Raw genomic sequence first — 13,946 nt, 5'->3', positions numbered from 1 at the left:
GCATTCCTATTTTCCTATTCATTATTAAACCTACTCCTGCATTACCCCTATTTGATTTTGTGTTTATAACCCTGTAGTCATCTGACCAGAAGTCTTGTTCCTCCTGCCACCGAACTTAATTAATTCCCACTATATCTAACTTTAACCTATCCATTTCCCTTTTTAAATTTTCTAACCTACCTGCCTGATTAAGGGATCTGACATTCCACGCACAGCTTATGGTTACATTAGTTTACATTAGTAAACTGCAGTAGCATACAAGGAAGATCCCAGAATTAGTATCGGTTATTGAAGATTATAATTCACAGACAGTATTAGGAACAGAAAGTTGACTGAAAAGTAACAAAATTCTAAGTTCCGATTGGAATATTCAATGTAACCATAAGTTGAATATTCCAATCTGATCTTAGAATTTTGTTACTTTTCAGTCAACTTTCTGTTCCTAATACTGTCTGTGAATTATAATCTTCAATAACCGATACTAATTCTGTGGTCTTCCTTGTATGCTACTGCAGTTTACTAATTTCACGTTAATCTTATCTATATCCGATCTGAAAACTCCCATGTGCACACCACGCTTTAGCCTGTTAAGGAGAATCCTCAATTCTGCTCCCCACAGCATAGGTTGAGAAATTCGCATCGAATACTAGCGCCGATTTGTCTGAGCGTCTGGCTTAGACATTTCTCTTTTTTGATCCAAACCAGATGACCACTATCTATCTCGGGTGCAATGCTGCAAATAGTCAACCGAGCCAGCACTCCATTTACGATATTAATTGTCTTCACCAAATCAGCTGTCCACTGAAAGGAACTGGGATGGCCTCGGGACCCAAGCGGCAGGCACCATTTGTGCTGAGATGTGCCACGTTTTGCATCCGGTTGCACCTGGTGCACTTGATAGCTGCTGGGAGGACCTCTTCCACATCACAAACGAGACTCCGTGGCAATCGTACCAAGTGAACACTGGCATTCTTTCCCACCCTGCATGGTATTTTCTTGAAAGGCTCCAATACTCATCTAACATTGGAGCTCCCGATGATTAACAACTCCATCCTCTGCACTTGTCCTGACTGGACTGGAAAATCAGCCACTGGTGTAACTGAGAGGCTCTGTGCTGGTTCAGAAGAGTTATCAGTACTGGTTAGCACCTCCTACCTGTTGCTAAGGCATAAAGAGCCAGCTATGCAGCCCAGGGATTTCAGAGGTTGTTGAAGGTCTCATCATCGGTGCCCGATACTGCCACTGCTTCGAACAGTAGCCAGAAGCCTGTCAAGTGTAGCTAACCTCCGTCTGTCAGCAGCCGATTCTCTATGTGTCTGCTCACAACAAGCACAGTCCCTATCCGTATTGTAATATATATATATATATATATATATATATATATATATATATATATATATGTGTGTGTGTGTGTGTGTGTGTGTGTGTGTGTGTGTGTGTGTGTGTGTGTGTGTGTGTGTGTGTGTGGCGCCTGGGGGGGAGGGACTGAATAGGATCTCAAAAATACAAAGGAAGCCATGAGGAGTAACTGAGGTAGTACAAACAGACGGTTGGAATGCAGGCAAAATATAAATGAGGGAAGGGAATAAACAAACACTAAAATCTGCTGGGCAGAGTTCTCACTACAGCTTAAGACAGAAAGATCCTTAAGTTCTTAAAACAGAAAAAAAAATTCTACTGAAAATGTGTATATCAACAGTTTCTTTTTAGCAGAAACTATGGACGCAAAAGCTAGTATAGTAAATAAATAAGCTAACTTTAAAGAACTGATCTAAACTGGACGCTGGAAGCCATGAGGAGTAACTGAGGTAGTACAAACAGACCCCTGCAAAAGAGGAAATTACCCAACTGTGGCGCTACTGTGGTTGGAATGCAGGCAAAATATAAATGAGGGAAGGGAATAAACAAACACTAAAATCTGCTGGGCAGAGTTCTCACTACAGCTTAAGACAGAAAGATCCTTAAGTTCTTAAAACAGAAAAAAAATTCTACTGAAAATGTGTATATCAACAGTTTCTTTTTAGCAGAAACTATGGACGCAAAAGCTAGTATAGTAAATAAATAAGCTAACTTTAAAGAACTGATCTAAACTGGACGCTGTGTACTAACATGACATTTAAATGGGGTCACATGACACGGTTCTTCTATCGGTGAATCGCCTCACACAGATATGCACTATGATTTAAGCAAAAACCACAAGAGTAAGTTAGTAAATACTAGTCCACACAATAAAATACACAAATACAATACACTTTCTCAAGGGAATATGTGAGAAACAGGAACTAAATTAAAGTACCATGTATAAGACAATTGATACAGCTACAGGCGTCCTTTCCATTGCGCGACAGTGGCTGCACTAAGCACTTTATGCAGAGCATGCAAAATATAATGGGAATCACATGATGAGGCTCTTCTGCCAGCATATCACCTCACACAGATAAGCATGAAGATTTATGCAAAAAAGCATGAGAGTAAGTTATTCAACTATTACAGTACAGTAAAATACACAAATACAGTTCACTTCCTTGTGGAAATGGATGAGAAACACAAGCTAAATTACATTACTGTATATCAGACAACTAGTACAGCAACAGGCATTCTTTCTATTCTGCAACAGTGGCTACACTGAAAGGTTACATTTTCGAGATGTGGAGTTACAAGCAGAATGGAGATGACAGTGCAGTTCATATAGAGTGACACTCAATTCAGTTGTGTTGTACGAGTGTTGGTAGTGACGTGGAATGCTACAGTAATGAGGAGAATGTGGATATGCATTTCACGTTTGGTAAGGCTAATGGCAATGCACGGGAGGCCGCACGCTCGTACCGGGAAGCGTACCCTGCCCGAAGGCATCCCGAGAGTCAAAAATTTACGAGAGCGCACTGACCCCTCCGCGAAACTGGGAGCCCTGCGTGTTCTGTGGGAGTGGGTAGCCCTGCACAAATTACACTTGTACTTGAAGATGTGGCACTAGAAACAGTCAGACACTCTCCGAGAATCTCGATAAGGAGACTTCCCACAAAAATTCCTGAAATGAGCTGCAGTAGTATTTAGAGAACAGTGCATCGCAATGCAATGTACCTGTACTACCCATACCATCTCCAAAAAGTTCAGTATCTTAGTGAGGTAGACTTTGGCCCTAGCTAGTGTTCTGTTTCTAGATGCAACAAAGAACTGCAGGCATTGTATTTACAGATGGAGCAGAGTTCACTCATGTTTGTTTGCTAAGTGTCACAATTCTCACTTTTAGAGTAATCTGGGCTCCATCCCATATGATGTGCATTAGTCCCCACATCAGTGACATTCTCATTGAATGTGTTGTTGGGGTACTAGGTGACTGTCTTTTTGCAGCGTACATGTTACCAAACAAACTCAATGGACAGATTACCTTCGGTTTCTGTGGCACCATCTTGCATGATTGCTTGAGGATGTTCCCTTGAGCAAAGTCAGAGGATATGGTACATGCATGATGGAGCACTGACACCTTTTGCTGCTATGCTGAGGTGACATCTAATGTGCCAAAATGGCCAAAGATGCTTTGTGCAAGGATAACATTTACTGTCGCCTCTGAGGTCATCTATCTGAAACCCACACTTTTCTGTGTTTGGAGTCACCTTAAAGGTGTAATGTATGCCACTCTGGTTAAAACAGTTGATGAATTGGAGCAGAGACTTGTTAATACTTGTCAAGAATTTAAAAATGTTCCACGCGTGTTTGAAATAGTTTGATACTCATTGTGGTGACAGGTACAGGCTCACATCTGGATACGAGGATGACACTTTGAATACCTCGTTTAACTTCTAGTGCAGTTGTGAATTGTTGTCACGTTTATTCAGAACACCGGAACTTCTATTGAGGTATCTAAAATAAATTTTCTTAATGTTGTACAGTATTGTTAACTTTTTCCTAACTGAGATGATGTTTACATAGAATCATGTTAGTGGTAGCTAGTAACCACAAAGTGACAGTTGTCTCACAAACAGTTCCTTTGCAGACCTATATGTACTGAGACTTTTTAGCTTCTGGTATTGTGCACTATCAGCTGTATGCATTTATGACACTGATTGTGATACACCCTGTATAAAAGAGAAACAAGATTTCTGTTTTAAATGGAACCTTTTGGGACTCCTTATGAAGCTCTTGTTCATACAAAGTATACGTCTTTCTCCTCTGAGTATGAATTAAATAATGTCTCTCACCATTATCAGGCGTCAGTGCTCGGAGGCTGTGCAACTTCAGTTAGAACAGCTGCTGTTGCGGTGTCCAGCAGGGAGCAGTATCACCTGCTGAGGTGTGAGGGCTGCAGCGCGACTGTACCTGTCCTGCTCCCATCTGCTCCCGAGGAGATCCTCACTTGCAGTGTAAGTAATACCCTACTCTGGGCTCCACCTCCAGGGCATCCGTACAGCAATTACCCAGCTGATTTGTGGAATGCGTCAAAATTGTTTCATGTATTTAGAGGCACATAAGCATTCATAATGTAAAGGTGGTCATAATTAAAATTTTGCTATTTGAACCAGTGTAGACAGACAACTATTTGTAGTATGGGTACCCAACTTTATAGTAATTATATTCCGGCTGTGTGCTGCAGGCATACATATTTAAGTTATCGAGATGTCATTCAGATCAAAAACTTTCTGAAAATGTCATATGTAGTTTATAATATCTCTCATCTATCATACAATCAAATATTCAAAAACTGGCTACAAAAATGCAGCAAGTTATGTTGCCGAGAGATCACCTTTTAATTACTCTTCAATAGTGCAAACAGTATTCATCACTGAAACTTCCTGACAGATTAAAACTGTCTGCCGGACCGAGACTCAAACTCGGGACCTTTGCCTTTCGCAAGCAAGTGCTCTACCGCCTGAGCTACCCAAGCACGACTCACGACCCGTCCTCACAGCTTCAGTTCATGCAGTACCTCGTCTCCTACCTTCCAAACTTCACAGAAGCTCTTCTGCGAGGACGAGTCATGAGTCGTGCTTGGATACCTCAGGTGGTAGAGCTCTTGCCCGCAAAAAGCAAAGGTCCCGAGTTCGAGTCTCAGTCTGGCTCACAGTTTTAATCTGCCAGTAAGTTTCATCTCACTCTAGTATTCATCACTTTTATTACAAATGTGTTGCATTTATGTTTATGATAACAGTAAAGCATCAGTTAAAATTTAAAGACTTTTGTACTGTTATTCTACTCCCAGTTCTAGTGAAACAGAGTCATCGGTAAATTTGTTTCACACTTCGTCAGCTGACAGTAGGCAGTTATATATGTTTAGATGTTCCAACATTACATTTACTTGGGTCCATCTGTCTTTTTCACCATTCTCCTTTTTGACTCCTAACATTTTTGTCCTGGCACTGAACGCAAAAACTTCTGCAAGTTTGAGGAAAATTTCTAACTTGCAGGTTTGGCAAGTACTGCAGCCAGATACAATATACTGTTTCCTCCCATTTACAGCTAAGCTGCTTCTGGAAGTTGACAAAACTTGTAGAAGTCAACTTTCTGGTAGTGTTGACAGGTCAAAGAATTTGCAGCAGTAGTTTCTGCAAGTGATGTGAAAATGTTTACTACCAGTGGACACATGCCTTCAGGGGTATTTAAAGTTTCTGTATCTAATGCAGTCACAGGGTACACTCTTTATTTATATCATTCCAAGTAATCCTTGACAGTATAAAAACACTTTTCCCAGTGATATATGGAACTGTTTATTGGGAACAGGTCAGTGTGTTTTATTTTATGTTTATTACTGTCTGCAAAATGTATTGACACAGAACAGTTGTACCATAGATTTGAATAACTCCGTGCAGTGGGATCTATTGCTACTTTTTGCTATGATTCGTATGGCCCTTCCTTGCAACTTAAATATTGTTTATCTGTTCTGCTCTGTTGACCTCCAGAAGGATATGCTATAACTAATTATAGAGTTGGACATATGCAAAATATGCAGTTCTAGTACACGAGCTACTACTCACCGAATTTATTATCCTAAGTGCAGAGCATGGAAGCTATTCACTTTCCAAGTACCGAAGTGTGCTCGGGCCAATTTAGTTGAGAGTTGACATGCATGACAAAAAATTTTGTTGATGGTACACATTCTATGTGCCTGACACTAACTTTTAGCTTGGTACTGTTCGGTTTTTTGTTTAAGTGGAAACTAATACTGTTTTTTTACATTTAGGGTTAATTTATTAGTTTTTTGGGATCATTTATTTTGGTATCATTGTGTTGAAGCTGCATGTTTATTGGCTTCAATTTTTCCCTATTAGTTTCCTGTTTGGTGATTTTCCATGCAGTTTTGTTGTGCTTGCCTGCAACTCAGTGTGTCATCTTTATGCTGAGTGGCAGTCTATTCTTTTCATAATTGTTGAGTTTCCATCCTGTTTGTTTTTACTATTATTTTTTAACCTCTATTGCTCCTATGGTTCTGAGTTTCTCCTTGGCATGTGTTATACACAAATCCTTCCCATTTTACTGTTCCCATTTTCCAGGTTCTTCCATATTCTTATTACTCTTCTTACATTTTCTCCCTGGTTTCTGTTCACATCCCTTTTGCATTACTTTTCCGTATTCCCACAGTCTTAACATGTACGGTTCACAACATTCCTACTCATTTTTGTTATGTGCTGTGACAGCAGTGCTCCAAGCAGTCAGAAAGCATACTTCTGTATACACTGCATGAGTGTGAATAGTATTGTTTATATTCATTTATAACGTAGTTTTTACAATACAGACCATATGTTGTGCCATTAACTAAAAGATGACACCACATTTGTCTTTCTTTGGTTTCCTAAGGACCCTGGAAGGTATGAATTGGCACATTACAGCACAGTTTATCAAAGACTTTCTTGTAATGTACAGATATTTGCGGAAGAATGTTGTTTTCCTTGGGGGGGGGGGGGAATAAAAAAAGCTAGTAATGCGCAAAGACACGCTTTTCCAGAAACATATTGTATATCCACTCAACAAGATGAAATTTTCTTCACTACACTTCCAGTCAAATCAATGAATATGGAATGTAGGAAACTGGTATGGAATGAAATACCTACTTTATTTAATTACCAAATAAACCTCCACAACTGTAGCTGAAGGGAAAGCATACAAATGTAATAATAAAATGCCAGAAACAATGAAATTGTTTACCAACACAGTTGTTGATGCGTCTGAGCCACAAACAAAAAGAAACTTCAACATCTTTGCTTTTGAAACAAAAGTAATTACATTTACAAAAATGTTTGTGGAATAGGAAGTTGAGTGAAGAGCAAGAATTTACAAATCATTAGATTCTGTACAGAATTGTTATATTTAAGGCAAGTGCCTATCATAATAAAACAGACAACAACAGAAATATATACTTTTCAAGCCTTAAATATGTGTTTATATTCTCTTGATTTCAGCAGAGTAAGCTGCAATTATAAACATGTTCAAAAGTACTTTCTCATAAATTCATTGTAGCTTATGATGAGGAATCAGTGAGATTCAATTGTTTTTACATTTACTTCATGATCTCTTATGTCTTTTGATAATTTACTAATTCTTAGAGTGCAATTCTGTGGCTGGCTCTCTTGCCACTAAGGTTGCTAGTGTCATTGCAACTGTCAAATGGTAAGAATTTTCCCAGCAATGAGTGTCATGACTGTATATGCTAGACTGTTGTATTCCTTTTTAGTTTTAGTTTTTAGCCACTTTTTTCTTTTTCTTTTTAGTGTTTGTACCTTTTTTGTCTTTCCTATTTCTCCATTTTGTACCCTAAGGAGCAACACATTAACTACAACTGCAATGTTTATGTATATCTGATCACTATTCAGAACTTTACAGAATGTAATATCTGATGATTATTGCTTGAATTTTTCAGTTTTTGTTGACCTGAAACTAATTGGATTATTTTACATTACTGAAAGTGATCTGTTACCTTTACTTGCACTGCAAGCTCAGAACTATTCCATATGAGTCAGTCATCTGCATTCTATACACAGTTTTAATGCAATTTTTGTTACTATGTTAACACAACCACACATTCAAAGTAGTTGCTAACGTAAGTCAACATAAATCAGTATTGTATGTGTAACAGTACTGGTAAAATGGGAAGGTCATAAATAAGTGCTTATGCTGTATTGTTAGTCTCTTAGGTGTTTGGTGCAGTTACAAACTCACTTTGGTATAAAGGCAATTCCAACACATGCGGAGCCACCATTGCAACTGTTTACCTCGTCGGTGGGGCTGGTGCCTATACGTGAGGTGCCAGTGACGTATCCATTGTCGAATGCATCTGTTCAACAGCCATTTCTGATGGACCTTCAACAGTTTGTACAGCTTAATGACCAGCAACATAATATGGTAAGTCTAGCACACATTTGCAGTTAGTTGTTTTGTGCTGTTCGAGGCTGTTGTTTGGTTCCAGTTTTGTAGATCAGCGTGGACAATGAACCACAAACAACTTTACTATCTGTTAGGTATAGTGTTTAATTATGAAAACATTCTAATTTAATTTTGATTTCAATCATCAGAGATTGTGGGACCATTCAGGCCAAGACTACAGAGCCCTGAAATGACTCCACATAATTTGATGATGATGATGAAGTCCCATACTCGTTGACAGAGCATAGAGGACGATGCGGGAGACCTGAACCGCTCTACTAGGAAAGGTCGTAGCGGAGGTGGTTTGCCATTGCCTTCCTCCGACCATAATGGGGATGAATGATGATGACGAAGACGGCACAACAATACCCAGTCATCTCGAGGCAGGTGAAACTTCCTGACCCCGCTGGTAATCGAACCTGGGACCCTGTGCACGGGAAGCAAGAACGCTACTGCGAGACCATGAGTTGCAGACTCCACATAATTTATAGACTACTTATCAGAAAATTTAAACTATATATATATATATATATATATATATATATATATATATATATATATATATATATATATATAAAATAGAAAGAAACTTCCACATGGGAAAAATATATTAAAAACAAAGATTCCAAGACTTACCAAGCGGGAAAGCGCCGGCAGACAGGCACATGAACAAAACACACAAACACACACACAGAATTACGAGCTTTCGCAACTGGCAGTTGCTTCGTCAGGAAAGAGGGAAGGAGAGAGAAAAATGAAAACCCACATCCTTATATATATATATAATAGAAAGAAACTTCCACATGGGAAAAATATATTAAAAACAAAGATTCCAAGACTTACCAAGCGGGAAAGCGCCGGCAGACAGGCACATGAACAAAACACACACACAGAATTGCTAGCTTTCGCAGCCGATGGTTGCTTCTTCAGGAAGGAGAGGGAAAGACGAAAGGATGTGGGTTTTAAGGGAGAGGGTAAGGAGTCATTCCAATCCCGGGAGCGGAAAGACTTCCTTTAGGGGAAAAAAAGGACAGATGTACACTCGCACACACACACACACATATCCCATATATATATATGTGTGTGTGTGTGTGTGTGTGTGTGTGTGTGTGTGTGTGTGTGTGTGTGTGCGAGCAATTCTGTGTGTGTGTTTGTGTGTTTTGTTCATGTGCCTGTCTGAAACTTAATAAGAAACAAAAGTCTTTTTATCTGTCCATTACCAGCCAAGCCAACCTACTCTCAAGTTGCATAATATAGGAGTAAGTTGTATGATACATATCTGACAAGTTTTGTCATTTTCCCAGAAGATTTCCATTTTTTTCCCCGGATTTTCAACTCCTGGGCTTGTTTATCCCCCTGCATTCATGTCGCATTTCAGTTTTGACTTTCAATAATAGCTGATATTCTTACGTGCGAGTCTTTGAAATTCAACTGAAAGGCAACCGATAATATTATCGATAACTCCTCACAGAATATCACTGTGCTTTTGTTATTAACTCTGTGTGTTTGGAACACCGCCGGCAAAAGTCGATTGAATGTTCTGTTGATAACACATGTCATAGATTATTGCTGCATACTCTTTGGGCTTCGACTGCATGTTAGTGGGAAAGCTTTGTTTATGCTTGCTTTCATGTGGTATTTGCTGTATGTTCTGGTATTTGTGTAATTGTGTGATGAATTGGAGTCCGATTTAGTGTTTGTGTGTTGTGCTTCGACTGCGTGTTAGCAGGAAAGCTTTGTTTGTGCTTGGTTTTATGTGGTATTTGCTGTGGTTCTGGTATTCGTGCAATTGTGTCATGAAATTTGGGTGACATAATATTGGGAAATGATTAATTTCACAGTTGGAGTGTCACAAAATACCCATTGAAAATTGTGTAGTGTGCTGTTCAGACAATGCCCCAGTCATGATTGGAAAGAACAAATAGGGTTGCTGCTGTTTTAAGGGAATCACAGCTATATGTCTTGGTGTTGGCTTGCTCGTGTCACTTGATTAACGTGGCTGCTGAGAAAGGTGCAAGCAGTTTGCCTGTTAAGATTGGTGAATTTTTAGTTGACATTTTCTATTATTTCGAAAAGAGTTGTAAGATGAAGGAACGCCTTAAGAAGTTCCAAGAGCTTCATGACAAGGAAACACAGAAGATATTAAAACATGTCTGCACAAGATGGCTAACTTTAGGAAAGTGTCTGCAGAGACTGCTGGGTTCTTTAAAGATGAGGCTTGTGATTAGTGCTCAGTGTGTATAAAGTAGCTTAACACTGTTTACAATCCAAAAAGCTGAGCATGGTGGTTGTAAAGACCATGGAAAGAGGAAGGCTATCGAGTCATCAGAATTGGTTGCCCCCAAGAGATTTGCATCTGCCACAAAATCTGACGCTCCTGTGCTGAAGAACAACAACATTATTCAAATGTGTGTAGAAAAACTGTTTATGTTTCTCTCTTCAGGCTTAAACAAGGCATACTGTGCTTTCCTGTGAGCTGTCATTTGTGTATTTGAGAATCTCTGTTCCACATTTCAGAGTGTCTCCCCTCAAATTCATAAACTGTTAGAACTAATGATGAACTAATGATGAACAGCAGCTTCTTTTTAGGTTTGTTAAACACAGAGTTCTAAAGAGTTCCCTGTTACAGAAAGTTCAGTACCATCTTGTTGAGAATGATAGAGACAATGACGATCTAGTTATTGCTGTTCAGACAATGATTTTGGTGAAGAACCTTAATGATAAAGACAAATCAACATTCTTTTCGTCTGTCGGGCCTTACTTCTTCTTTGCATGTCATTATATCATAAACACGTTTCCCCTTAATGATGAGGTACTGAAGCATGCAAAGGTTGCAGAAGTTTCCATAACTGAGGATGTCAAGTTTTCTTCTGTAGAATTTCTTGTAGAAAGTTTCCACCATTGCTGCCGAGGAAGGTAAGTGAGTCAGCTGAGGACGCAGTGAATGTGCTTCAGAGCCAATTTGTGGCCCTGCAGGTTGATGATTGTGCTATTGTTGAGAGCGATAACTTGACAGATGATTACCAAATGGGCTCGCATGATGACCTTTCGTGGAACTGATGGTGTTCCTAAGGACGATAGGTTATCCAGGCTAATGCTTTCTGTTTTGACTCTACTGCACAGCAGTGTTGAGTGTGAGCGTGTGTTCAGCTTTGTGCAGAAGAAAGGCAATCAGTTTAGATACTCCATATCGAATAAAACTCTGGGATCCATCTCTGTTTTGAAAACAAGAAGCAGGGGTCCATGTTACACGAATAGTTTTCCTTCAGAGTTTCTGAATAAAGCAAAGAAAGCTACTCATCTTCATCGGTCCTCTGCAACATATGATGGAACTTGAGAACATTTTGTAAGCACATAAATAGTAGCCTGACAGTCATTCATATTGTGGCTTGCAAGATCAAGTGCAGAAAAGCTCATTTTTGTGTAGTTTGTAAATTGTTCCGAATATTAAGTGACAATAAATGACACTCATCAGCAAGTACCCTGTGTAATTACCTAACTTCAAACTACCTAAATTCAGAGTTTGAAAATAGTGATCTTAAAATGTAGCCTTCAGTATGTGTCAACATTATTTGTAATCTCTTTCTGTGTAGTCTTTTCTCGCTCTGTTTGAACACCTTGCAATATATGCACGCATTAAATTTTTGTGACTTGGGATCTTCTGGATTTCTGTTTTTGAAAGTTAGCAGGTATGATGACATATTTTGAAATGTGGTAACAAGCAGTTCTGACACAGTTACCCAAAACATCATTTTCACCCTGATTCACCTTTGATTCAGACAAATAAAAAATGTGAAGATTAATTTCAAAAGGCTCCATCACTGAGTCTGTCAATTTTGTTTTTAAAATTCCCTTACTTCAGTGTTTCTGAATGTCTGACACAGTTTGCCCATGCAGAGGTAGTTATTCACTGCTTCATGTGTGAGTTTTTCAATGTCAGAAATCCGGAAGGTGCTATTTCAATCTGTGATCTGGGCTTTAACTTGTGCCCATATCAGCTCAGCAGGATTCTAGTGACATTGATTAGTGGTAACCTGTTACTCAGTGACCGTGCTGTCTTGCAAGTTCATCTATCTCATGTAATTGCGGTATTTCAGCTAGTATGCATTTATGAGTGTGAGTAACTCTACCCTGGTCTGTGATGCAGTGTGTGGAATTCCATTAGATGGCAACTGTGAAATAATTTCATCCTTTCTGATATTTGAAAAATGGTTTAAATGGCTCTGAGCATTATGGGACTTAACATCTATGGTCATTAGTCCCCTAGAACGTAGAACTGCTTAAACCTAATTAACCTAAGGACATCACACAACACCCAGCCATCACAAGGCAGAGAAAATCCCTGACCCTGCCGGGAACCGAACCCGGGAATCTGGACATGGGAAGCGAGAATGCTACCGCACGACCACGAGATGCGGGCCCTGATATTTGAAGTATGAGCCTTATTCACTTGCACAGAGTGCACGCTTGGAGTATCCATGACAATAACAGAATTCTCCGCCAGGTATGGAGGTAGATGTTGTAGAAACCACTACTCGAAGACAGTGTAAGTCATTAAGTCAATTCAGACTGGTAGTCATCCAAATGCTTTGAATTTGTTGCTTTAAATATTAATTTACTTTCTGGGATGAAGCCTGACTACGCAGAACCAGTGTGAAGCACAATAATACATCCTGCTTTAACCACAGGAACTTCCAGACCTCCAATATCCTCACTTGTTTTCAGCACACCAGTCTTGAATGGATCTGATTCACATACATTTCATCGATGTAATAAATATGTGGTTGTTTTATTTCATGCATTGCTCTGAAGAACACATTTCTTGCTGCTGCAATGTCACTTCTCCCCAAGAGCAGTTTTCTTCCATCATTGATCTTTGTGCATTTAAATCCCATTTCCCTTAATATTCTGAGCATGGTAGATTTGCTGCTGTTGAATTAGTCAGCTTTTTTACGTACGAACATAGTTTGTCTCTGCCGTAGGATATTCAACTTTACAATACATGTCAAATATTTTACGCCTCAATAACATTCTTGCTAAAATCGTCGAGCTCAGGTACAACTTTCTTTTGATTTCAGTGCTTATCGGGCAATTTAAAAACAGGTGATCTATTCTCTTCAGCAGCTGTATTGGCTTCACTTACGATCCGTTGAACAGTTCGCAACCTGATACTGCATGCCTCAGCTGTTCATTCTTGGGAGTTGGCAACACCGGCATATGCTTTGTGATAAGACATGGATGCTGCTTGTGACATGTCTAAAGAACCAATACATGCAAAACACTAGTCCTCTCACCTGCTTTTGTAATACTGGGTGAGATATGCTTTTGCCACTCATATTGATCATATTGCCTCAAAATAACTTTTGAAAGAACGCTATGCAGAATGCTAAAACCAGTCACAAATTCACTCCGCACAGTACAAAATGAACTCAATTGCACACTACGGCTTACTGAATGCTATTTGGTGGCATGTCAAGTGACTATCCGTGCTTCTGAATGTCCAGACCTCACTAGCTAAGTTAAGTGCCGTGCGCTGTATCGCTTTGTTATGGCATCAGCGTTTTAACATGCTATTTGTTTTAATAATGAACCTG

General features: G+C 39.3%; 1 protein-coding gene across 3 annotated transcripts in view; it reads left to right on the top strand.

Moving 5' to 3' along the window:
* LOC126293407 (uncharacterized) overlaps window positions 1–13,946 on the top strand; it is a 139,406-nt gene that overhangs the window by 105,638 nt on the left and 19,822 nt on the right. For 2 of the 3 annotated variants that reach the window (XM_049986622.1, XM_049986621.1), the window contains 2 exons: window positions 4,209–4,361; window positions 8,116–8,331. In XM_049986622.1, coding sequence (XP_049842579.1) covers window positions 4,209–4,361; window positions 8,116–8,331 — 369 coding nt within the window. The remainder of the gene's footprint in view (window positions 1–4,208; window positions 4,362–8,115; window positions 8,332–13,946) is intronic. The other variant, XM_049986623.1, reaches the window with a different exon arrangement.

This window comes from Schistocerca gregaria, chromosome 10 (genome assembly GCF_023897955.1).
Source record: "Schistocerca gregaria isolate iqSchGreg1 chromosome 10, iqSchGreg1.2, whole genome shotgun sequence".
NCBI classification, from domain to species: Eukaryota; Metazoa; Arthropoda; class Insecta; order Orthoptera; family Acrididae; genus Schistocerca; species Schistocerca gregaria.
This window is presented reverse-complemented; position numbering and strand designations above follow the sequence as displayed.